This window comes from Acinonyx jubatus, chromosome C1, assembly GCF_027475565.1.
Source record: "Acinonyx jubatus isolate Ajub_Pintada_27869175 chromosome C1, VMU_Ajub_asm_v1.0, whole genome shotgun sequence".
Classification (NCBI taxonomy): Eukaryota; Metazoa; Chordata; class Mammalia; order Carnivora; family Felidae; genus Acinonyx; species Acinonyx jubatus.
In genome coordinates this window covers 56,981,490-57,008,981 of record NC_069381.1, presented here as the reverse complement: position 1 = coordinate 57,008,981, position 27,492 = coordinate 56,981,490, and the positions used below count along the sequence as shown (strand labels likewise).

The following is a 27,492-nucleotide window of genomic DNA, read 5'->3' as shown; positions in this document are numbered from 1 at the left end:
TTGATATTCTCTGATATTTGAGTCGTTAACTATAATAATAGGGTCCCTGAGAGAAATGGGTCATTTCATATATTAGACAAATATTTGAATACTTATTCTGTTAAGAACTGTACTAAATATTGGGGATACAGGAGCTCCTGGGTGGCTCAGTCGGTTAAGCATCCGACTTCGGCTCAGGTCATGATCTCACAGTTTGTGAGTTCAAGCCCTGCATCGGACTCTGTGCCGACAGCTCAGTGCCTGGAGCCTGCTTCAGAATCTGTGTCTCCCTCTCTCTCTTCCCCGCCCCCACTCATTCTCTCTCTCTCTCTCTCTCAAAAATAAACATTAAAGAAATATTGGGGATATAGCATAAAAAAGAAGGACACATTCTCTTCATTTGTGGAGCTTATATATTCTATCAGAGAAATTTGTATAATAAAACAAAGATAATTAATAGAAATATCAATGTATAAAATCATATAGTATCTTAGCAATGAGAAATGCTATGGGAAAAGATAATTAGAGCAGAATGAAAAGGATCAGAAATACCTGGGAATGTCCAAGTTAACCAGGGTGATTAGGGTAAGCCTCATTGATTGGGAAGATGGCATTTGAGCAAGGACTTGAAACTGAGAGATAGAGACACATATGACTGGATGTCTGAGGGTGGAAAGTAAGAGCCTTTCAGGCACAGGGAATAAATAGTGAAAATTCTATAAGGCCTGAGTATGCCTGGTGTATTCTAGAAATAGCAGGGAGTCCAGAGTGGTTAAAACACAGCCAGGAAGAGTAAAGTAGCAAAACATTAAGTCAGAGGGATAATAAGGTTGTGTATGTGGGTGAGCAGATGAGGGTGTCAACCCATTTGGGGCTTCTTAAGCCATTGCAAGGAATTTGGTTCTTACTCTGAATGAAATAAAGTGACATTGAAGGACATGAGTGTATTATGATCTAATTTATAATTTAAGAGGATCACTTTGGTTCCCGAGTAAGGTGGCCTTTGTAAGAGGGAGGACAACTGGAGGCTGTATAGTAAAACATGAAAAGAGTTGATGGTGGTCTACTTCTGGGTGAAAGTAGTCGAAGGAGAGAGAAATGAATGGAGCCTGAATGTATTTTGAATGTAAGACCAATAGGATTTCCTGATAGATTAGATCTGGAGTATGGAAAAAAAAAAGGGGGGGAATCAAGGATGACTGTAGGCTTTTTTGCCTCAAGCAACTTGGATGAAGGGGTTGCCTTTAACTTAGATGAGAAAAAGCAATATGTGAAGTAGGCTTTGAAGAGAAGATAAACAGTTCATTTTTTGGACATGTGTAATTTGAGACTTCTAAGAGGAGATGTCAGGTAGTTGTTTTTTATGAATCTAGAGTTTAGGAGAGAAGTCTAGACTGTAGGTCAAAAAACTGGGGATCCATGATTACATAGATAGCATTTAACCATGAGACAAAATATGAACACCAATGATGTGAGTGAGATAATGAAGAAAAGAGGACCAAGAACCAAACCATGAAGGACTCCAAAATGAGGATAGGGAGAAGAGGAAGAATCAACATAGGAGACTGAACAAGATCAATCTGACAGATGGGACAGATAATTAGTAAGTATTGACTTCTAAAAGCCAGAAGTAAACATATCAAGTGGGAAGAAGTGATCAGTTGTTTGAAATGATGCTGATAGGTCAAGTGAAATGATGACCAAAAACTGCCTGTAGATTTAGTAATGAAGAAATCAGGGTGATCTTGACTGGAATGATGTTGTTGGAGTAGTGGGCTTGAAGATAAGAGTGGTTTGAGAGAGGAAGAGGAACAAAATTGTAGATAGAGAATACAGACAACCCCACCTAGTGCTTTTGCTACAAGCAGGGGGAGGGGGAGTCATTCAGGAAAGAGGAGCTAAGAAGTTTTGTTTAGAATGGAAAAATAACAGCATGTGCATACACCAATTAGAGTAAACAAGCAGAAAAAAACCTTGATTATGTAGTAGAAAGCAAGGAGAATTGTTGGAGTGATATCCATGGGTAGGCAAGAGAGGGTGGTTATTCAGTGGCTTCAGAGAGGAACAGGAATAGTTCATCTGTACTAATGGGCAGGAATCCGAGAATACGAGTGCAGATGCTTGTAGATGGGGAGATATGATGGTAAGTGTCTGGGGGAAGTTATCATGTGAGAGCTTTGATTTTCTCAGTGGAGTAGAATCAGTAGCCATAAAGATAGGAGAGAAGGTATGGGAGTTTGAAGAAAGAGTAAAACAAATAAAATAATCACAAGAAGAGGAGAGGCAATGGATTAAGGAAGTAAAACGTGACTTTGGAGAAGTGTTAAGGCTGCATTTCAGATTTTCAATCATGAATTTAAAGTGATATCAGTGTGATTGAATGTTTTTTCCAGATCCTTTTAGCAATAGGTAGAGTTGGGTTCAACCAGGTTTGTAATTTTACTGAGCCAGCACAGTGATATAAAAGGAGGAAAGGTGTCAAGGGTATCATTTGACAAGTGACCACAGAATCCAAGCCATGTAAAGAGGGAAAAAGAAAATATATGAACAAAAAGGCAAAGTTGGAAAGATATGTCAGAATATTAATAGATTGGTGGTTCTGACAGGGCTAAATCATGTTTCGAGCTATAAGAGAAAGTCATCTGGAAAAATAGGAGGATGGAGTTAGAGAGTGAGATTCATCAGTTGACATGAATTTCTTAATGTTCCTGACAGTACCTAGATCAGACCTAGGAAAACAATGAAAAGTCAGTGTTTATTAAATTGGATCTAATTATATTTTCACATCAATACCTTGAAGCAATGAACTAAAATACTTTACAAATATGGAAAGAAACTTGATTTTAGTCAGAGGGCTTAGATTGAAAGGTATCTCTTTCTATTCAAACATAAAATTGGGGCACCTGGGTGGCTTGTTGGTTAAGTGTCCAACTTCGGCTCAGGTCGTGATCTTGTGGCTCCTGAGTTTGAGCTCTACGTCTGTATCTGTGCTGACAGCTCGGAGTCTGAAGCCTGCTTTGAGTTCTGTGTCGCCCTCTCTCTCTGCAATCCCCTCACCCCCCCTCATGCTATGTCTCTCTCTCTCTCTCTCTAAGATAAATATTTAGCAAAAAACATAAAAGACTTCCTACAAATACCAAATTTGGAATGATTTAGTGTTCTCTAATGCATTAAAATTTATGTTTATTACTGGGGTGCCTGGATGGCTCAGTCAGTTAAGCATCCGACTCTTCATTTTGGCTCAGGTCATGATCTCATGGTTTGTGAGATCGAGCCCTGCATTGGACTTTACATTAACAGTGTGGATGGAGCCTATTTGGGATTCTCTCTCTCCCTCTCTCTGTCCTGCTCACACTTGCTCATTCTCTCTCTCCCTCTCTCTCTCTCTCCCTCACTCTCTCTCCCTCTCTCTCAAAATAAATAAAATAAAATTTTTTTTAAAAAGAAGACCCTCTTTAATAACCAAATTTATTTTTGTTGCTTATAATTTTTGTATGAATTAGTATGCATGATAATAGTTGTGGATAGTGCATGTTGAAAAACTTGTTTACTGAATTTCACAGATATCATCAGTCTAAATGGTTCACTATGTGATATAAGTGCCATATGCTGATAAAAGACAAAAACTTTAATATTATGCCTTGTATAAAATAAAGGAAGAAAATAAATTTAGAAAATTTTAATATTTTTATATGCTATTTTGTGATACCAATTTTTATAATTGCTATTTTGTTTTCAATTTTGAGAAGGCAGGCAGGCTATTTATATATCTAGTATATTGGATTAGATTTAGGAGCAGATAAAAATAGAATTTTTTGAGGACAAGTTTTAAGCACCTTGCTTTATTTCATATTTATAACAATTTTATAAAGTGGTTTATTACTCCCATTTAACTAATGAAGAAACTGAGGCTTGCGGGGGAAGCCAGGATTTGAAACAAGGCCAACCTTATTCCAAATACTATCAAATTTTATCTAGGTTAAGCTGCCTCCATCAAATCTAGGGTTTAAACTACTTTGGGGTATAAGTCTTAGCTACCCAAGATTCGTAAGGTAGCATTTATAACAAAGCACTATATATTGCATTTGTTCCATACATACTGTCTACGTCAACTACAAACAAGCTAAACTTTCTGGAACTCTGAATTTAGTGCACATTCATAATTGACTACGTAGCATTCTTACATGGTGCATAGTAAACTGCATTTGTTGTATAATTACCTTCAGTCAAATTTCAGATGGTATCAACTTCCTGAAACTTTAAGTATAGTGCTCAAGAATAAGGTTCCTTATCTCTGAATTTAACATATCTGCAACAAGTGCTATAAACCTAGTTCAGAATGTTTGTATTCCTTATATACCATTCAACTGACAGTTATTAGAAGGAACAAATAGGAAGGGGTGCCAGTATGAATAAATTATAACTGATAATCTGATAATAGAAGGGATGATGGGAAAAACTACAAAATTAATAACAGAACTATTCAAGTCTATCATTCTTATCTTTCTTAGAGGCAAGCAGCTACACATATTAAAAATAAAAGTTCAATAAGACAGCCCATGATGAACTCAAATCAACCTGGAAAATTTAAATTGCATTAATTACACCAATTTAAAGAAGATAATGCAATATGAAACATCCTTGGAACAATTTCCAACCAGAATGATTAAATAAAATTAAATATTTTGATATATAGAAGGATAAATTATAATTTTATTTTGGAAAATTAGTTTGTATATAAACCCTCATTCCCCAAAGATATTTGGTAAATGAGGCAATACTCCACTGAGTAGGAAGCAATGATTATAGGGAGATTTCAGAGGGAGCAATCTACTGCATGAGAAAGGAAACACAGTCAGGAATTAGATTAGTAAATTTGTGAGAAACTGTATAGGCAAGTTACACCTTAAAAGAAAGAGAGAGAAAAAAACAAGAAGAATAAACAGACTGGAATGGTTTGCTTTACCTCTAACCACTCTGGTGAAGAGAATGGAGAACTCGGTAGGAAGGTAAGCAAGGATAATCAAAAAGTATCCTGCAAGACTATGTCTATTTTAGTGGTATTATGAAGAGAAAAACCAAATGCAGGTACGCTAATGAATAATTCCAGACAGTCAGGCAACTAATTCTGCCTTAGGGACATGTCTGGCAAACATTTTGAGAAGTCTCTGTGACCTTGACCAACAATGAGTTGATTCACAGAGGAATAAATCTCACATAGATAAAATGAGTTAATGAGTGATACCTGATTCCCTCTCTCCCTTTCTCTATTTCAAAAATAAGCACATTGAAAAACAAACATTCTTAACAGTGAAATGAACTGCTTCATAATCTAACTTCATAGTCGATCGATGAATTCTTCCTTCATTATCAATCAACCACTTCATTGAGCACTTACTGCCTGCACATTGATGTGGCCACTGAGGATGGAGAAGGAGTGTGTGGTATAGCAGTTTTTGTTCTCAAGGAGTTTATATTGATGCGGGGAGGGAGTCAGAGTAGGAGAGAGGGCTCACATGCTTCATTATCAGTTCAATGTTTTTCTCTTACAATTTTCCAGGATTTACAAAGACACAGAAAACAGGTTAATCACTCAGCTCAGAAAAGGCTCTGCTGTTACTCAAGGAAAAGTTTTCAGTTTAGGTGACAGAACAGACCTCAGAATGATGAGAAGGTGAGGGTAATTCCTTTTTAAAAATATATATTATATTACCCGATTGTAAACTCCATACCCCGTGGAGTAAATCCAGATAATACACATAAGCATTGCTTGTTGATTTTATTTCCTGACGAAGACATCAGAAAAAGTTAAAAGTCCTGGCATCAGGCTGAGAAGGTGACAAGGACACAGGCCTGGTATTTGTTGCCATCATATTCTCTAATGGAAATACAGGGAGTCAATCCTTAGTTTATTTTAACACTGTAATCTTGTGTAGAAATGGGCTTTGTAGAAAGGAAACCTGTTTTAGAGTAAGGCAAGTGCTAGTGATTTTCAGATAAATAACACATTAAGAGTGTTGTGAGCGAGCCATTTAATAGGGCAAAATAATATGCTTTACTCTAAACAAACGGTCCAATGATTTGCCAAACACCAAAAAGCACATTTATTGTTAATTGAGAACAACTGCATGGTAACATATTCTCCCCAGCTCATAATAAAGCATCCCAAAATAGACTTCCCTAAGAATTTATATACATACTTCTTGAATCTCTTTCTCTTATGCTGAAAATTTTAAAGATTTTTATCATATAATTGGCTGCTCATTTCTTCTTTTTCTAGTGTATTTGAGAGAAACTCACTCTCATAGAAAGTTGAGGATATTATTTGTCCTTAGTGTTTTGCATGCATTTAGGGAAAGGGTGGAATAATTGGCAAGTTAGTAAAACACACAATAATGCCTTCAACTCTGATTGCCTTTCATTTTAACTAACAATAGTGATTTTGCCCACTATGATGCTGTTCAAATCTCTTCTTGCATAGAAATAAGTTTTAGAGGATGAGAGAAAAATCACTTAATTGCTGCAGAATTAGGAAGGGCTTTCATGTTAATTCATTTTCATTAAAATCGTTAAATTATAGCATCAGTCTCTCTGAAGCTATGATAAATCAACATCAGACTTAAAACTGAACCACTGCCTAATTAAACCTTATCATTCATTGTCTTGCTTTACCATATAAAACAATTTACTCCATTATGACCATGCATCAGCTCTACAAAAAGGCATAGACTATTTATTCAGAGATCACAATATCATAAAATGTGTTTATCTCTGATAAACAGGATTTTTATTTTACTACTGAATTAAGATCTAACGAATAAATAATAAAAAATCCATTGGCATGGAAAGTGATGCATTTACCCATGGATTGCTGCATGTAGTTTTGGTAACAAAAAGACTTAAGAGAGGAAGGGTGATTTAAATGGAGCATGAATGTTTATTTACTTGTCTCTCTCCCCTCTCTGTGTCTTTATATATCTATCTATATCTATATCTATATCTATATCTATATCTATATCTATCTATATCTAATCATCTTATGTAATTATATTATATTATTAGTAGATCCTTAGTGTGTACTCAATAACCAGAGAATATGTATTTTTTTTAACACTTATTTATTTTTTGAAGACAGAGAGAGACAGAGTGCAAGCAGGGGGTGGGGTAGAGAGAGAGGGAGTCACAGAATCCGAAGCAGGCTCTAGGATCTGGGCTGTCAGCAAAGAGCCTGATGTAGGGCTCAAACTCACAAGCCCAACCAACTGAGCCACCCAGGCAACCCAAATATGTATTTTTATTACAAGCAAAACCAAATATTTATAAAATTGACAATACACTTGGCCACAATGTGAAAGTCAATAACGAGAAATCAGTATAATCTAGACCATGTAGTCTGCAATATAGTTCAATAAGAATAATGTGATGACTAAAAAAGTCTCAAATATGTTAGAATACTGAAAGTAACTGAGTAAATCCTAAGAAAGGAGGAGAATGATAAACATTGCTGCAGTTGGAAATAGAAAAGTAAAAATCAATGATGGAAAATAAACAAGCCAACCAATAGAGACACTAACATGCCAAAGAGTATTATTTGAAAAGTTAGTAAAGTAGAAAAACTTCTGGCAAGATGGATGATTAAAAAAAAGAAAAGTAAAAGACATGGGACGCCTGGGTGGCTCAGTCAGTTAAGCACCGGACTTTGGCTCAGGTCATGATCTTGTGGTTTGTGAGTTCAGGCCCCGTTTCAGGCTCTATGATGACAGCTCAGAGCCTGGAGCCTGCTTTGGATTCTGTGTCTCTCCCTCTCTCTGCCCCTCCCATTCTCATGCTCTGTCTCTCTCTGTCTCTCAATAATAAATAAATGTTTAAAATTTTTTTTAAAAGTAAAAGATGTCATGAGTAAACAGTATTAGAAATACAAAGGAACAAATGGCCACTGATATGGTAGAGATATATGAAACACATAAGAGAAGCTTATGGGTGATGTTTGACAATAAAATTGAGTATCTACATGATGGGATAGGTGATTTCCTTGGAAATTATAACTTATTAAAAAATGACTCAAAATATATAAACATATAAAGGGTGGGAAAGAAAAACCTGTCACATGCAGAAAATATAATTTTATACATAAAAAATTCAAAAGAATCTAGTGGTTATGTATGAGAACTTACAATTCAGCACCATTGCTGAATGTAAGATTAAAATATGAAAATTAATAATGTTTCCATATAACATGAACTAAAGCTGTAAAAATCACTTTTAAAAAATGAATACAATATAAACTAGCAACTTAAACTGCTTAGAGATAACTCTTGACAAAATGTGTGAAAGTCTCTCTTGAAGGAAATCACAAAACCTTATTGAAAGACACAAAATAAGACTTAAATAAAGCTAAAGTTCCATAGTATGCTCATAGATTACAATAGTTACTGTCACAAACATATCATTTCTCCCCAAATTAATCTTTAATTCAAGCCGATTAAAAAATGCCAATAAATTGTTTAAAAATTTCAAGAAGTTAAAACTAAAATTCATATGGAAGAGTTGAATACCAAGAATAGCAAGGCACTCTTGAAAAGGAAAAAAAATGAGGTCTTGGGTTATCAGATATTGAAACTTAATATTAGTTATAGTGATCATAAAAATGTGATATTGGCACAGGAACAGGCAAGTGGGCTGACAGGGCAGGAAAGAGTTTGGAAAAAAATGTCTTTCATATGTAAAAGAGGTTGAATTAAAAATTAATGAGGAAACAAGGGATGATGTAATAAATGTTGCTGGACCAATTAATCATCTTACTCATATGGAAAAAATAAATTTTGATTACATACAGCATAGGAAAGTAAGTTGCAAATGGTTTAAGGGCCTCAATGTGAAAAGAAAAACTAATACTTTTGGAAGAAAATATAGAGAAATATATTTATGATATTAAAGTAGGAAAGAAGTTCTTAAATAAGCTTTAAAAATACAGACTATAAAGGAAAGAGTGAAAAATTTTATTACATTGAAATTGGCAACTTCTCCATGACAAATGGCATCCTAAGCAAAGTGAAAAGACAAACCACAAATTGGGAGATAATATTTGTAGCCCATTTAACTAACAAGGAAAAAGTGTTCACAGTAAATAGATCTTTTGAATCACCAGGAACCTAACAGACAAACAATAAAAGAAATAAAATGGGCCAAAATGAAAATGTGCCAAAAAGACAATTTGTAAAGAAAGAATCTACACTTGCCAATAAAAAGAAATTTAAAAATGCCAACTTTACTGGTGATTATGGAAATACAAATGACCAACCTACCCTTATATATTCATCTGATTAGCCAACACTTAAAATATCTAATAATCCCAAATGTTGGCAAGAACATTAACAGTGGGAATATTGATACTTTAGCTACTATCATTACATGTACATTGATCATTTAAGGACAAATTTCAGAAACATGCGTGGAATGAAATACTTGTAGGCATTCAATGTAAAAATCTATTCTTTCCTTCAACTCCCATATGCATTCAGTTACCAAATCTTGCAAATTATCTCCTCAATGCACATGGAGGAAACATGTCTGTTTCCTTCTCACCATTCCCATTGTTACAATCTTAATTTAGTCCCTTTGTCTCTTTGCTAGACTACTTAAGTAGCCTTCTAATTGGTCTCCCTATCCCCCCTATTCCCACCACCATTACCAAACTCATCCTTCACAAAGTAGCGTTAGCACTCTTTCTAAATTGCAGATATGGCTAGGTTATTCTCCTATTTAATGTACTTCAGTTGACATAGGCTACAATGTAGATTCTCTAATGTAACAGTGAAATTCTAACAGTGCAGGTTAGGGTAGATGACATTTGGTTTTAAATACAATGTTTGGGGTATTTGTGAAACGTATTATGGCTATGTTCAGCCCTGCAGTTGGCTATACCAATCTGAAGCTCAAGGAAGAGACCAAAACTTGACACAAAGTAGTCATTATTCCAGACAGCAAAGATATTAAATATATTATTACATGTCAGGTTAGTGCTGATTTTAGTAGTTATTCATTATGTATTACAGTGCCATTTCCATCTTTTCCAGCACTCAGTTACACTTAACAGTTCCCCAGGATAGCAGGTGGGGACCCTATTCTATGTAGGTCCCTAATGGAATATAATATAAATATACAAGTGTATATTTGTTAAAAAATGCTTCTGTATAATGTTTATTTATTTGCCAAATATTTATTGAGCACCTGCCATGGTTGCTGGCCTTTGTTTTAGCAGCTCCAAATAAAGAAATGAATAAGATAGTGCCTGATTTCAAGAGTTGCATAATATAATCATATATATAAGGGTATACAGAAATTAAACAGTGAGATAAGTTCAAAATGAAAATATATACAAGGCATAAAGTTATCACAGATGAATGAACAATTACTTCTCTTTGTGTATAAAGGTCAGGAATGTATCTCAGAATAAATCACATCTGAAATGTCTCTTAAAGGTGATGAGGACTCTGGTTGAGGAGTTACAGCAGTGGGAAGGAAGGAATATTTTGGGCAGACAAAATAGTATTGTTTCCTTGTGTCATGAGTAGCCAGCCTGATGCATTTGGGAACAACAATCTGGCATTACCTGAGGATGAAATGCAAGGGGATATGGGTCCTTTGGAGTTGTGGTTAGAGAGGTAGATGGAAGCTATTCACACAAATAGTGTAGATGTTTTCTATACACAATAGTTCACTTATCTAATGTTTTAATATAAAAGAGTAATTTTAAATTATGGAAGTTAAACAGTGAACAGGATTTCAAGTGGCAGAAATGGATGTGAAAAGTAAAGATTGGGGGCCACATGGACAATTAAAATCAGCCTCCGAGTGAATTAGTTTTGTCATAAAAGGTCACATATCAAATTCAAGCACATTTCAAGCAAATTTTTACCTAGATTGACTAGTCCTTAAGTGAGTCCCTGCCTCAAATTAATCATTCTACTGTCTGTACCTAAATGCCAATGCAGATTATATTCTCTCATGCCTTGACTCTTCCACCAGGACTATTCCAACCTTGTCAACGGTGATGCTGACACTGCCCTTACTTTTTCCTATCTAGTCTTTCTTCCCTTGACAGATTCCCAAAGGATGAGTTATGGCTCTTAAGTAACTATCTAGATCTCTGCCACAGATTTCAGGGATAGCTTTTTTAGGTACAATTTTGTGAAAGTATTGATGTGTCAAAATCTTTTACTGTCTGTGTAACTTTTAGCAATGGCTGATATATCATCGTGTTCCTCAAACCTTTTGTGCTGCTAACTTTGCAGATTATTTTGCCATGTCTAGCATGTATTTTTGCATAAATATTTCCAGAACATAGAGACCATAAGCACAGCAAAAAGTCCCTAATAATATTCATAAGGACTTCTAAGGATGCTCACAGAGTTCTTTCTGAATAGAGGACATACAACTCTCAATTCACTTCCTGGCAACAAAAATGTCTTGATGCAAGAGGGCCACTAGGAGATAATTATAAAAATAACATATTTCTTAGGAATTTCATGTTTATATTTAGAAAAGTTTTTTCTAATCCTCTTAAAAAATAGATATTTATTTACTCAGAATACTCAGCTAAAGCTGACTGAAGACCAAGGGATGCATTATATTTGTCCATATAATATTTTTCATAAATTGTAATTTCAAAATAGAACTTGATGTGTTAATATATGTAAATATATAAGCAATATATATGTACCAAAATATCAATCCACACAAATATGTGGCCTATAAATCTATTCTTAATAAAGGTAGATGTAATGTCATCTTTCAATGGATCTAAATTTAGTTGCTATTCTAAGTCAACATGTGGTCCTTTTAGAATTGTCTTCCTGAAAACCCTCCAAGTGGTAAGTCAGGTTGGTGTAGAGAGATGTGTGTGTCCCCGTTTGCATACTGTTTTCTTCAAATGAAATGTTCTCACTTCCTCAATCCATAGCCTTTATTGAATAATTCCCTAATAAAATAGTCTTAATTTTCTAAGAATTTATCATTGTAACTTGTGCCATATACTTAAGCATCTCATTGTACAGCCTCATGATATTTATTTATAGGTGTTAGTCCTATTTCCCTAGTGACACTGTAGATGTCTCCATGACTCTTAGACTCATAGACTTGAAGAAATCACTAGCAATTCACACTGGTACTATCAACAAGTGTTCCATGTTCCAAAAGGAACATTCATGAATTCAATCAATAATATTTATCGAGCTTCTATAATATGCCACACACTGTTTTAGGCAATAAAGATATACCAGTGACTAGAACAACAAAATTGGAACATTACTGAATTTAATTCTAGTAAATGGGACTCTAGACAATATATAAACAATTTAAATATGTAGTATGTCGGTTTCTCATAAATAGTATAAAGAAAATGAAACGGGGAAAGGAAATAGAGTGTGTATCTAGTGGATAATAACAGCAGGATCTTAATTTTAAATGGGATGTTCCAGAGTTTCTTAGGTATGCTACGTTTACATGTGATCAAGAGATTTTTCTGGTGGTCTTTAATGACACATTAAGATCCTTATGTACCTAGAATGTCAAACCAGTCTTACCTAGCTGCTGCTTCTTCTTCTTCTTTTTTTTTTAGTATGCTTGTTAGTTTTTCCTTTATTTTTTTGTTTCCTTTTTTTTTAAAAAAACACTTTATTGAAGTATAACTGATACACAAAGAACTGCACATATTGAATATATATAACGTAATGACTTTGGACATATGCAAATACCAGTGATAACATCACCACAAACAAGGTAATAGATTTATCCAAAACATCTCAGAGTTTCCTTGTGTCTCCATATTTTTTGTGTGGTAAGAACATTTAATATGAGATTTACCTTCTTAAAAATTTTTGAATTGCACAACATTGTTAACTATACGCACCATGTTGTAAAGTGGATCTCTATAATTTACTCATCCAGCATAAATGAAATTTTACAGCTACTGAATAACAACTTCTATTTGTCCTGTCAGGACTTAGGTATCATTTCTTAGGGTAACTTTCCCTAACCACAGCAACTGGATTTATTCTACTAGTATACATGCCCTTCACATCCAACGTATCTTCACACTAATTGTTTATTTAATCATCCATAATTACTTGTCTAATGTCTAATGCATCCATTAAAATGTAAGTTTCATGAAGGGAGGGACTTGTTTTGTTTACGCCTGTTCCTTTGGCACCAAACATACTGCCTGAAAAAAAAAAAAAGCAACACGCACATGTACACACACACATACACACACACATACATGCACACATACATGCACACACACGTTTAACCAACTTGTTTAATGATTGAGGGTAATGTTTTATATCCTCATAGTGCCTGGACATAAACCTTTTGACTAATCTTTCTTTTATTCTAGTAAAATAAGGAGCCAAGTTAATTTGGAAGATTTATGAATATATGAGAACACAGGAAATCCCACAAACATTTAAAGGAAAATGTCATCAACATGAACATCAACATTAGCATCAGCATTAACATCACCACACATGTGAGTTTGGCCAGAATATAACAAATACTACTAAGCACTTATTATTTCCCAGCCACTGCTCAAGACATCTGAGATAGATATATCAGTGACCAAAACAGAAAAATCCCTCCTGCCTAATAACAGAATTTACAATCTGAGGCAGGAAAAGATAGGCAGTAACCATAAAAAGTAAGTGAATTCTATAATACTGAGAAGATGGTCAGTGTTATGTGGAAACATGGAGCAAAGTAAGGGAAATTGGGAGTTCAATTCCAAGTACAGTGAATAGGTACACCTCACTGAACATGCAGGAAAAAATTTTACTCTGATTATGAGGAAAATAAGTGGTGTAAAGATAGTAAAATGTTCTGCAAAAGATTAAATCACATATCTGAATACAGGGGGGAAATAAGGCCTGAGTGAGCCAGAGATATTAATAAGTGGAGGGGAGAGAGGTTTTCTGTCTTTGATTTATAGTTTAAGATTTAACGTTTCAACAAAATTAACTTGGAGTTAAAACAAAATCAAATAAAAAGTGTTATATCATTTGCTAAGAGAAAACAAAGTATGTCTTCATATAAAAATTCAAATTATTTAGAGATAAGATGAGAATCTTACCATTTTTACTGATGTCGAGTTCTTTAAGATTAACTAAACTAGCAATAGTGGTTGGCAGATTTGAAAGATCATTATCAGGAATACTTAGTTTTCTTAGAGCTTGACAGTTGAACAATTGCTGTAAAAAAAATAATGATTAATTAGATTTCAGTTTGGTTAAATCCATTCATACATAAACTCAGCAACAAAATTCAAATCACCATCTTTATAAATGGGGTAATAAAAGGACCAGCTGCAAAAGTCTCACCTTCTTCCACACTCATATTCTCAATTCTTTTCAGAATGCTTCATTTTCCATCTCCATGTTAGTGCGTCACTATTCTCTGCTATCCAAATTCAAAACACAAGGGATTGTTTCTTCCCCTATTGTTTACTATTAATGTTCAATTTGCCTCTGATCCTATTGATTTTTTTTTCTTTCAAATATGTTCTGGAGTTGTCCCTTCCTTTCTATTCCCACAGCTACCAGGGTAACCTCAATTCTCTTTCTCTGCAACCACGTATTACTTCCATTTAACCATGTTTGACCGTTGTTTATTTGGCATGCAAGTACTGTGATACAATTGAATACATGGGCTCATATTTCTCTGTGTCCCTCCACAGTGCCATAAACATCTAGCAAATAAAACATTTAACTTCTTTTTTTTATTTATTTAAAAGATTTTTTTTAAATGTTTATTCATTTTTTGAGAGACAGAGTGTGAGCAGGGGAGGGTCAGAGACAGAGGGAGGCACAGAATCTGAAGCAGGCTCCAGGCTCTGAGTTGTCAACATGGAGCCCAAAGTGGAGCTTGAACTCACGAACTGCAAGATCATGACCTGAGCCAAAGTTGGACGCTTAACCAACTGAGCCACCCACGTGCCCCAAAACATTTAACTTCTGATATTTAGCTAAAAAAATCACTAGTGATTGGTTCATATCTGCCATCAGTCCAAAGTACTACGTGGAGAAGAGTTAAGTGTTAAAGCAATGGTTCTTACATCCAGCATGGTTTTAATCACTGGTAAATCGAGGTGCTTGTTTCAAATGTGGATTCTTGGGCTTTACCCAAAGAAGTACTGACATGATGGGTCTGGGATGGGGATCAAAATCTGCATTAAAAAATTTTTTTTTTAAATGTTTTTATTTATTTTTGAGACAGAGAGAGACAGAGCATGAGCAGGGGAGGGGCAGAGACAGAAGAAGACACAGAATCCGAAGCAGGCTCTAGGCTCTGAGCTGTCAGCACAGAGCCCAACGCCGGGCTCGAACTCACAGACCAGGAGATCGTGACCTGAGCTGAAGTTGGACACATAACCAACTGAGCCACCCAGGCGCCCCTGCATTTTTTTTAAGTTTATTTATTTTTGACAGAGACAGACTGTGAGCATGAGCTGGGGAGAAGCAGAGAGAGAGAGGGAGACACAGAATCCGAAGCAGGCTCCAGGCTCCAAGCTGTCAGCACAGAGCCTCATGTGGAGCTCAAAGTCATGAACTGTGAGATCATGACCTGGGCCGAAGTCAGACGCTTAACCGACTGAGCTACCCAGGTGCCCCTCAAAATCTGCATTTTTAAACAATACACTCTACTGATCTGATTATTTTGATGCGGGTGTTTCCAGTACCATATTTTGGGAAACAATGTTAGGTTTTTTAGCTCTGCCAATCTTATTTTGAATACTCAAGATATGAACAGTTGGGGCAGAATTTTTTATTCATTTCTGGAAGAATTATCTTAATGAGATTTTTTTCTATTTGACATTTCTAATTGTATTTTGCTGAATTTCCACAGATAAAGTGTCTGGTATCCAGGACTGTGCAATTGGCCCACAGAGCATTTACCTAGTGCTTATTCTTTCATGGAATTAGTTATTTATAGGCAAAAACAATGTAATACATGGTTGTTATTTCTTAATTCATTAGTTTTTTAAAAACTAGATTCACTGGTTTTTCCTTAAGATAAAACATACAGTTTCTTGCTTTTGGTTCGTCATTTTTGGCTCCTTATAAAGATTATTTCCAATACTTAACATAGTGCTAGAATTTCAAAATGCCATACAGAAGTGTCACTACCTCTTTTTATAAAACCTAAAAAAACAAAAAACCAAAAAACCAAAAAGACAAAAACAAACAAAAAAAAACTTTGATGGATTGTTTTTACTAATTACTAATTTTCCCTTAAAAAAATAGAAAAACAGATGTCTATACTCATGGTAGATGTTAATTTAAATTTTTGCACAGTCTCTATCATTCTGTTAGGACCATTAGGTCCACCCACATGCAATGTGGTTAGTTATACATATAAAGATTTTGGAAATTCAAATGCCTCATGATTGATGTTGGTAAGATGTACTAACTCTTTAATCTGATTACTATAACCATTTTATTCAAAATTCGGACAAATTATTTTCAAACAGCTTTTTTTTAAATTCAAGTTTCATCATCACCACAAAATTCTCAATTTATCTCAAGAATTAATTAGAGGTCCTTGTTTTGTTGAATATTAATGGACCATATAGTTGCGGGTTAATTTGAGTTTTCTATTCTGCTCTATCAATCTATGTCTGGTTTTACGCCAGTAACATACTGTCTTGATCACTACAGCCTTGTAATATAGCTTGAAGTCTGGAATTGTGATGCCTTCAGCTTTGCTTTTCTTTTTCAAGATTTTTTTGGCTATTTGGGGTCTTTTGTGGTTCCACAAAAATTTTAGGATTATTTTTCTCTACCTATGTGAAAAATGCTGGTGGTATTTTGATAGGAATTGCATTAAATGTGTAGATTACTTTGGATAATATTGACATTTTAATGATATTTGTTCTTCCAATCCATGAGCACAGCATGTTTTTCCATTTCTTTGTGTCATCTTCAATTTCTTTCTTCAGCATTTTATAGTTTTCAGAGTATAGATCATTTACCTCTTTGGTTAGGTCTATTCTTAAGAGTCTTATGGTTTTTGGTGCAGTTGTTAATGGGATTGATTCCTTGATTTCTCCTTCTGTTGCTTCATTATTGGTGTATAGAAATGCAACAGATTTCTGTATGCTGAATTTGTATCCTGCGACTTTATTCATGTATCAGTTCTGGCAATTTTGCCGGGGGGGGGGGGGGTTGGATTTTCTATAATGGAGAGAAGACAGTTTTTAACAAATGATGTTGGCAAAACTGGACAGCAACATGCAAAAGAATGAAACTGGACTACTTCCTTACATCATACACAAAAATAAATTCAAAATGGATTAAAGACCTAAGTGTGAGATAGGAAACCATTAAAATCCTAGAGGAAAACACAGGCAATAACCTTTTTGACACTGGCCATAGCAACTACTTACTAGATATGTTTCCTGAGGCAAAGAAGATAAAAGAAAACATAAATATTGGGACTTCATCAAAATAAAAAGCTTTTCTGCACAGTGAATGAAACAATCAACAAAATTAAAAGGCAACCTTCTGAATAGAAGAAGATATTTCCAAATGACATATGTGATAAAGGATTAGAATCTAAAATATGTAAAGAACTTAAAAAACTCAATACCAAAACCCCAAATAATCTAGTCAAAAAATGGGCAGAAGACATAGATAGATATTTTTCCAAAGAAAACATCCAGATGACTAACAGACACATGACAAGATGCTCATCATTCATCATCAAGGAAATACAAATAAAAACTAACAATGAGATATCACCTCACACCTGTTAGAATGGTTAAAATTAACAACACCAACAGGTGTTGGTGAGGATATGAAGAAAAGGGAACCCTTTAACACTGTTGGTGAAAAAATGCAAACTGGTGCAGCCACTCTGGGAAACAGTATGGAGGTTCCTCAAAAAGTTAAAAATCAGGGGCACCTGGGTGGCTCAGTTGGTTAAGTGTCTGACTTTGGCTCAGGTCATGATCTCATGGTTCCTAAGTTCAAACCCCATGTTGGGCTCTGTGCTGACAGTACAGAGCTTGGAGCTTTCTTCAGATACTATGTTTCACTCTCTGTCCCTCTCCCATTTACACTGTGTCTCTCTCTCAAAAATAAATAAATATTAAAATTTTTTTTAAAAAAAGTTAAAAATGAAACTACCCCTATGACCCAGCAATTGCGCTACTAGGTATTTACCAAAAGGATACAAAAAATACTGATTTGAAGGATACATGCACACCAGTGTTTATAACAACATTATCAACAATAACCAAATTATGGAAAAAGCCCAAATGTCCATCAACTGATGAATGGATAAAGAAGAAGTGGTATATACATACAATACAATATTATTCAACCATAAAAAAAAATTAAATCTTGCCATTTGCAACAATGTGGATGCAGCAAAGAGACTATTATACTAAGTGAAACAAGTCAGAGAGAGACAAATACCATATGATTTCACTCATACGTGGATATAAGCAACAAAACAAATGAACATGGGGGAAAAACGAGAGAGCAAACCAAGAAACAGACTCTTAACTGTAGAGAACAAACTGATGATTACAGGGGAGGTGTGCAGGGGGATGGTTTAAATAGGTGGTGGCTATTATGGAGGGCAGTTGTGATGAGCATAGGGTGTTGTATAAAAGTGATCATCGTTAAGCTCTAAACCTGAAACTAATATTACACTGTATGTTAACTAACTGGAATTTAAATAAAAACTTGGAAAAAAATAAAATAAAATAAAATAATTAATAGAGGACACTATATTCTTTTTCACTTTTAAATGATCTATGTCCAGAGCATAGTTCTAAAAACTCCTAAACACCTTATTACATGGAGAATTGAAGACTCCTCTGGTATAGAGGTTAAAAGCATGGCATTTTGAATCAGCTTGATGGGTTTAATTCCCATGCATTAGTTATTAGCTCTGTGATCTTAGGCAAGTTACCTAACATCTCTGAACTCTATCAATTTCCTAACTTGTAAAAATGGGAAAATAACATTACCTAACTTGAAGGGTTGTTGAGATATTTAAATGAGTTAATATATTTCATCAATTTTAAGTACTGCATTTTTTTTACATAGTAACATCTTTGATATTTGTAATGAATTGTACAATCATGAGCAAGTTACAATTTTTAAGGAGTGTACCTTTCTTAGTGGCACAATGATGGCATACCTTATTGTATTGATTAATAGCCTTGGATTTAATGAAATGAATAACTTATGAAACTGTAAAAGTATTAGGCACATAGTAAGAGCTTGATAACTGTTAGACATTCTGAGTATTTATATATGCAGATACAGAGGCATACCTATATAGTAATTGATTTCTTACTTTTCTATATGATGAGGTCTTTGAAGGCAAGAGTCTTGTTTAATTCATCTTGATATCAACTTGTTTCACCTTTGTATATGCCAAAGCAGCTAGCACAGTGTCTTGTACATAGTGTATGCTGAATAAATATCTTTGAAAGTACACTTAGATAAGCCAAGGGAAAAATGAGGAAAGTGGCAAAGTCCAGCCGAGAGTGGTACTTCACTGAACTGGAAATTTCAGATAGGTAAACAATCTCAGTGGAATCTAAATTTCATGAACAAAGCAGTCAGCTTTGAACATGAGTCAAAATGTCTACAAGTTGGCAAAGAAATTAAGAAGGCATTTTAGTGATTCTTGCAAGATTCAAGCTTTGAATGAAAATGAAATAATGATTATGAAATAGCTGCAATTCTTTCATACAGTATAAAAGAGAAAACATAATTAATAGTGAATAGAGTAAGCCTGTTAATGGTAATGGTTATCCTGGTTTTCATTTGTTAATGATATTTCACATTTCAAAAACAATAAAACTGTTTTGAATCTTAAAATATTTTTGTAGTGAAGTGTTCTTGGGCTAAATGAAGCAGTTTAACTCTGACAGAAATTGGTTTGAGAAGAGTACACAATTTAAATTACTGACTCTGGAAAGCAATGGTTAGATTTTTAAAAACATTTTTTAATGTTTATTTATTTTTGAGAGAGAGACAGACAGACAGACAGACATTGGAGAAGGGGCAGAGAGAGAGGGAGACACAGAATCCAAAGCAGGCTCCAGGCTCTGAGCTATTAGCACAGAGCCCAACATGGGGCTCAAACTCATGGACCGTAATAACATGACCTGAGCCAAAATGGGATGCTCAACTGACTGAGCCACCCAGGCGCCCCAATGGTTAGATATTTTTTAAGAGAGCTGATACAAAAGATAAAGGTCTGAGTGTTGAAATAAAACATATTTGGAGCCAAAAATGTATATTCTAAAAGGCATAATGTTCATTTATTCATGGAAAACCATTAACTGATACTTGTTACAAACTACATACTATGCTAAGTGAAAGGGTCACAAAGTGAGTAAGACACAGCAACTGCGATCAGATTGCTTACAATTTAATATTTAGACAGACAATAAATTAGATACAATGTGAATAAAAAGTCTGCCAAGATAAATATCAGGTGTGATGAAAACACAAAAGGAGAATATCTGCACCAAATTATGTTGATGATAGTGGTGGGGTTGACTCATGAGAGTACACCTGGACGGGGTGATGAAAAAATGGATCACCCAAGAGACAGCACAAGTTAGCCGGATGAAGGCTAAAGAGGAATAATAATGGGGCTTTCTATAGCATTTAAAGATATTCCCACTCAAAGACTGTGTAACTGAAACTAGTTTCAGAAAATTAGTTTCAAAGCATGAGGAGACTTGGATCTTTGAGTGAATGCTCTGAATCTACAACATTTACATGCATTTAAAATACATTTAGTGAATACCTATCATATGCTATGGTCTATGTTGAGCACTGAAAATAAAGACATGAAGTGATACTGTCCATTTCTGTTTTTAACAGTATGGTGGACTAACTATTCAAAGAAAAACATTGTAGTGAAGCAGAGCTAAACACACACACACACACACACACGCACGCACACACACACACACAACTAAATTCTGGCTGTAAAGTACAAGAATTCCTCAAATTCCAGAATAACAAAGAAAATTATAATGCATAGAGTTAAATAGGTCTACATTTAACTTTTGCTGCAGTGATATCTGTTGGTCTCTGGTGCCTGAAGGCTGAGGTGGTTTTTGTTTTGTTTTGTTTTGTTTTGTAAATAGAAGGATGGAAAACTGCTTGGGATCTGAACAGAGTGGGAGCTTGGCTTACAGACCACACCAGTTAGAGTTGGGATCTCCTAAGGGTAAATGAACTAGAAAAAACAGTTCTGCAAAGAGGGTTGGTGGGGAATGCATGCTTTTTTTCAGTTTGGCTCTGAGTGAAGTGAGAAGAAAGAAAGAAAAGAAGAAAGAAAGAAAGAAAGAAAGAAAGAAAGAAAGAAAGAAAGAGAAAGAAGAAATGAAGGGGAGAGAAAGAGAGAGAGGGAGGGGGAGGGGAGGGATGGAAGGAGACAGGAATGATGGAAGGAAGGAAGGGAAGGAAAGGAAAGGAAGAGACAGGAGGGAAAGAAAAAAAATTGGAAAGGTAAAAAAAAGAAACAACTAAGGAAAGGAAGGGAAAGAAGGAAAACTGGTACAAAAAAGGAATGGAAGGAGGGAGGAAAGGAAAGGAAAAAGGTAGGGAAAAAGAAAAGAAAAGGAAGAAATAAAAAAGACACAGAAAGAAAACAAAAATTAGCCTTCTAGGGATTTCCAACCACAGCCTATCTTCCAGTGAGTTAGGGGAGTTAGGGTGTGGAATTCACAGTATCTATAAAGCTCCTTAAAACCCAATCCAGAGTTACAGGTGGTCTAGATTACTACTGCCCCCAAATAACTGGTAAAAGTAAATACAAGTCTCCTCTGAAGGAATGTATTTTAAATTCAGGCCTCAATGAATTCCCACAGATAAAGTTCCAAGAAACATGGGATCATTAAAAAAAAATCACTAAATATACAATTAAATAATCAACTGAATGAGATACTACAGAAAAATAATCTTGCCTCTAAATAATGCAAACACTAGAATTATAAAACACAAAATGCAATTTATACACAGAAATAAAAGTATGATTTGAAAGAAAGCATGATGATAAAACAAGACATTATCAAAAAGAGCTCACAGAACAGAAGAATAAACATGGCTGGAGAAAGTAATTGTGAACTAGATGTAAGAAGAAATGAACTGAATGAAAGACATGGAGATGGAAAATAGAAAAGACTGGTTAGATGGCATGAAGAATACAGTAAGAAGAGCTTTTTGAAATGTACATAAAATTTAGTAGAGAAAAAGAGGATGAGGTTCTTAAGGAATTCCAGAATTGTTGAGAGATCCTCATCTTCAGGTTAAGGAAGCTCAACAAATTCTAAATAAGATAAATCAAAAATAACTATATGTAAACTTATATGAATCTGCAGAGTATCAAAGGCAGTAGATCTTAAATATTACCAAAGAGGAAAGATTACCTTCTAAAGATTGAGAAAGAGAAAGACAGAAGATTTACCAATTAAAGCAATGATTCATTAGATGTTATTACTAAAATACTAAGAGTAAGTAATATAGTATTTACAGCTACTTAAAAAAATTTTTTTTTCAACGTTTATTTATTTTTGGGACAGAGAGAGACAGAGCATGAACGGGGGAGGGGCAGAGAGAGAGGGAGACACAGAATCCGAAACAGGTTCCAGGCTCTGATCCATCAGCCCAGAGCCCGACGCGGGGCTCGAACTCACGGACCGCTAGATCGTGACCTGGCTGAAGTCGGACGCTTAACCGACTGCGCCACCCAGGCACCCCTTACAGCTACTTTTTAGGAAAAGGACAACATGACAACATTTTTAGAAAAAGACAAACTGAGTTTACTACCAAGACACTTTCACCAAAACAACTGTCAAAGAGCATCTTTTAGGAATAAGGCAAATGACTCTAGCAGAGAGGTCTGAGCTACAAGAAGTAATAGCATTAACATTTTTAAAAATTTAAAATACACAGTTGGTTAAATCTAAAGAAGCATTGGCTATATAAAAATAAAAATGGCAAAATTTTTAATTAAGGTTTAAAACACCAATATAAGGGGGCACCTGTGTGGATCAGTCAGTTAAGTGTCCAACTCTTGATATTGGCTCAGGTCATGATCTCAAGGTTTGTGGGATAGAGCCCTGCATCAGGCACTAATAGTGCAGAGCCTGCTTGGGATTCTCTTTCACCTACTCTTCCCCTCCCCAGCTTGTCCATATGCCTTTTTTTTTTCTCTCTCTCTCTCTCAAAGTAAAGAGATAGGTAAATACATACATACATACGTACATACATACATACATAAATGTAACTGAAAACAGTTTGGTAGTGGCATAAAAACTGACATATAGATCAACAGAATAGAATTGAGAGCCCAGAAATAAACCTACTTATATACAGTCAACTAATTTTTGACAAGGTAGCCAATAAATGAAAGGATAGTCTCTTCAGTAAATAGTGATGGGAAAACTGGATAACCACATGGGAAAAAGTGAAATCAGACACCTATCTTATATCACTTACAAAAATTAATTCAAAATGAGTTAAATACTAAATGTAAAATGTGAAACTGTAGGACTACTGAAAGAAAATATAGGTAAAAAGCTCTTTGACATTGGTTTTAGCAAAGATTTTGGGGACATGACATCAAAACCCAAACAATAAAAGCACAAATAAACAAGTGAGACTACATAAAACTAAAAAGTTTGTGCACACCAAAAGAAATGATCAGCAAAATACAAAGGTAACCTACGGAATAAGAAAAAATATTTTTAAACCATTTATTGAACAAGGGGTTAATATCCATAATGTACAAGGAACTCATATGACTCAATACTAAAACAAAATAAAACAAAAACCAAAATGATCTTATCAAAAAATGGGCAAAGGACTTTTCCAAAGCAGACATACAAATGGTCAACAGGTACATGAAAATATGCTTGACATCACTAATCATCAGGGAAATGTAAATCAAAACCACAATGACACATCACCTCCTCCCTGTTAGAATGGCTATTACCAAAAAGACAAGAAACAAGTATTGGCAAGGCTGTGGAGAAAAGGGGACCTTTGTGCTCTCTTGGTAGAAATGTAAACTGCTGCAGCCACCATTAAAAACAGTATGGAGTTTACTCAGGAAATTAAAAATAGAACTACCACATGATTCAGCAATCCCACTTCTGGGTATATACACAAAGGAAATGAAAACACTTACTTCAAAGAGATATCTCCACCTCCATATTCATTGCAGCATATTCACAATACCAAGACATAGAAATAACCTGTGTCCATCAACAGATGAATGAAGAAAGAAGGTATGGTGTGGGGTGCATGGGTGGCTCAGTTGTTTAAGTGTCCGGCTCTCGATTTCAGCTCAAGTCATGATCTCATGGTTCATGAGTTCAAGCCCCACATTAGACTCTGCACTGACAGTGCAGACCCTGGGTGGGATTCTCTCTCTCCCTCTGCTTCTGCCTCTCTCCCTCTCTCTTTCAAAATAAATACATATATGTGTGTGTGTGTGTGTGTGTGTGTGTGTGTGTGTGTGTGTGTGTGTATCTCGGGAATGCTATGCAACCATAAACAGAAGGAAATCCTGCCTTTTGTGAAAACATGGATGGATCTTGATGGCTTTATGCTAGGTGAAAGAAATCAGAGAGAGAAAGCCAAATACTGTATGATCTCAATTATATGCAGAATCTAAAAAATTTGAACTCATAGGAACAGAAAGTAGAATGGTGGTTGTCAGGGACTGTGGGATGGGAGAAATGGGAAGATATTGGTTAAAGGTTATAAATTCCAAGCTATAAGATAAATAAGATCTGGAGATCTAATGCACAGCATGGTGACTATAATTATCAGTACTATATTATATAGTTGAAAGTTTTAAAGAAGGTAGATCTTAAATGTTATTACGCACACACACATACACACAAATCATAATTATGTGAAGGGATGGAGATGTGGTAACTTACTGATAACATCTTATTGTGGTAATTATTTTGTAATATATACATGTATTTAATCATCACACTCTATACCTTAAATTTATATATGTTTCATGTCACTAATAGCTCAATAAAGCTGGAAAAATCTACATAGAACTAAAATTCTGAAGAAGAAAAGTATATGTATCAGGGAAAAGATAATCTGATTAAAAAAGTCTCAGATATTTGCTTTATGAGGAGGTTAAAGATACTGATTAACTTTAAATTAATTTCTACAGTAATTAAAAAATTTCTAGGGTAACAACTAAAGCAATAGTAATAAGGTGCATAATTTCCTACAGGGTAGAAGCAAGATAAATGGAATAAGATAAAAATAAAACATATATTTAGTAAATATAATGGAAAACAAGTAAATACTTAACAGAAGCAATATAGATAAAAATGAAGACTAGTATGGAATATATTAATGAAAATATACCCAGAGTAGCCTTCAATAAATATGGATTAGTTTCTCCAATTAAAAACAAAAACTATCATGTATATTAATATTAAAAATACTCAAGTGAGGGGCACCTGGGTGGCTCAGTCATTAGGCATCCAACTCTTGATTTTGGCTCAGGTCATGATCTTATGGTTCATGGGATCAAGCCCTGCATCCAGCTCTGTGCTAGCAGCACAGAGCCTGCATGGGATTCTGTATCTCTGCCCCTCCCCAGCTCTGTTCACACTCTCTCTCAAAATACATAAATAAACATTTAAAAGAAATCAAGCTATATCTTATTACTGGTGATCCACTGAAAACTTGATGGAAAAATAATAAAACTGGCATAATTAATCAAAAGAAAGTTTATGCAACAATAATGATTTGAAGCAAAATGTATTACTAGAGAGAGAGTGGCCATCTGCTAATAAATACCAGCTCATGAGGAATATATAACTCTAAACTTGTATGCACCTACTATCATTACCTTGAAAATATTTGAAGAAAAGTTTAAGTTGCCTACATGGAGGTAACATGATAACAGGGTATTTTAACAAATATCTCTCAAAAATTTATTGAAAACAGACAAAAAGAACAGCATGAGAAGGATAGGTATTTAACTCTGTTTAAATGTCTGGCAGAATTCCCCAGGGAAGCCATCTGGTCCAGGACTCTTATTTCCTGAGAGATTTTTGATAAATGATTCAATTTCTTCACTAGCTTTAGGTCTGTTTAAATTTTCTAATTCTTCCCATTTGAGTTTTGGTAGTGTGTAGGTGTCTAGAAATTTGTTCATTTCTTCCAGGTTGTCCAGTTTGTTGGCATATAATTTTTCATAGTATTCTCTGATAATTGCTTATATTTCTGAGGGATTGGTTGTGATAAAGCCATTTTCATTCATGATTATATCTATTTAAGTCCTCCCTCTTTTCTTTTTGAGAAGTCTGGCTATGAGTTTACCAATTTTGTTCATTTTTTTCAAAAAACCAACTCTGTTTCATTGATCTGTTCTACTGTTTTTTATTTTGGATTCTATATTATTTATTTCTGCTCTGATGTTTCTTATTTCTCTTTTTCTGCTGGGTTTGGGGTTTCTTTGTTGTTCTGCTTCTAGTTCCTTTAGGTATGCTGTTAGATTTTGTATTTGGAATTTTTCTTGTTTCTTGAGACAGGCCTGGATTGCAATGTATTTTCCTCTTAGTACTGCCTTTGCTGCATCCCAAAGCGGTTGGATTGTTGTGTTTTCATTTTCATTTGTTTCAATGCAATCCCAATCAAAATTTCACCGGCATTCTTCTCAAAGCTAGAACAAACAATCCTAAAATTTGTATGGAACCACAAAAGACCCCAAATAGCCAAAGTAATATTGAAAAAGAAAACCAAGGTGGGAGGTATCACAATCCCAGACTTTAGCCTCTACTACAAAGCTGTAATCATCAATACAGTATGGTACTGGCACAAAAACAGACACATAGACCAATGGAATAGAATAGAGAACCCATAATTGGACCCACAAATGTCTGGCCAACTAATCTTTGACAAAGCAGGAAAAATCATCCAATGGAAAAAAAAAATCTCTTTATCAAATGGTGCTGGGAGAACTGGACAGCAACATGCAGAAGGTTGAAACTAGACCACTTTCTTACACCATACCCAAACATAAACTCAAAATGAATGAAAGGCCTAAATATGAGACAGGGAAACCATCAAAACCCTAGAGGAGAAAGCAGACAACAACCTCTTTGACCTCAGCCACAGCAATTTCTTGCTTGACACATCTCCAAAGACAAGGGAATTAAAAGCAAAATTGAACTATTGGGACCTCATCAAGATAAAAAGCTTCTGTGCTGCAAAGGAAACAATCAACAAAACTAAAAGGCAACTGACTGAATGGGAAAAGATATTTGTAAATGACATATTGGATAAAGGATTTTGGTTAGTATCCAAATCTATAAAGAACTTACCAAACTCAACACATGAAAAACAAATAATCCAGTGAAAAAATGGGCAAAAGACATGAATAGACATGTCTCTAAAGAAGACATCCAGGTGGCCAACAGACACATGAAAAGAT

General features: G+C 34.9%; 1 protein-coding gene across 8 annotated transcripts in view; it reads right to left on the bottom strand.

Moving 5' to 3' along the window:
* LRRC7 (leucine rich repeat containing 7) overlaps positions 1 to 27,492 on the bottom strand; it is a 550,975-nt gene that overhangs the window by 293,552 nt on the left and 229,931 nt on the right. For all 8 annotated transcript variants that reach the window (XR_008294946.1, XM_053214212.1, XM_027058879.2 and 5 more), the window contains one exon: positions 14,105 to 14,222. Coding sequence is in view for 7 of the 8 variants with exons in the window: in XM_053214212.1 (XP_053070187.1) it covers positions 14,105 to 14,222 (118 nt within the window). In the remaining variant the exon portion in view is untranslated. The remainder of the gene's footprint in view (positions 1 to 14,104; positions 14,223 to 27,492) is intronic.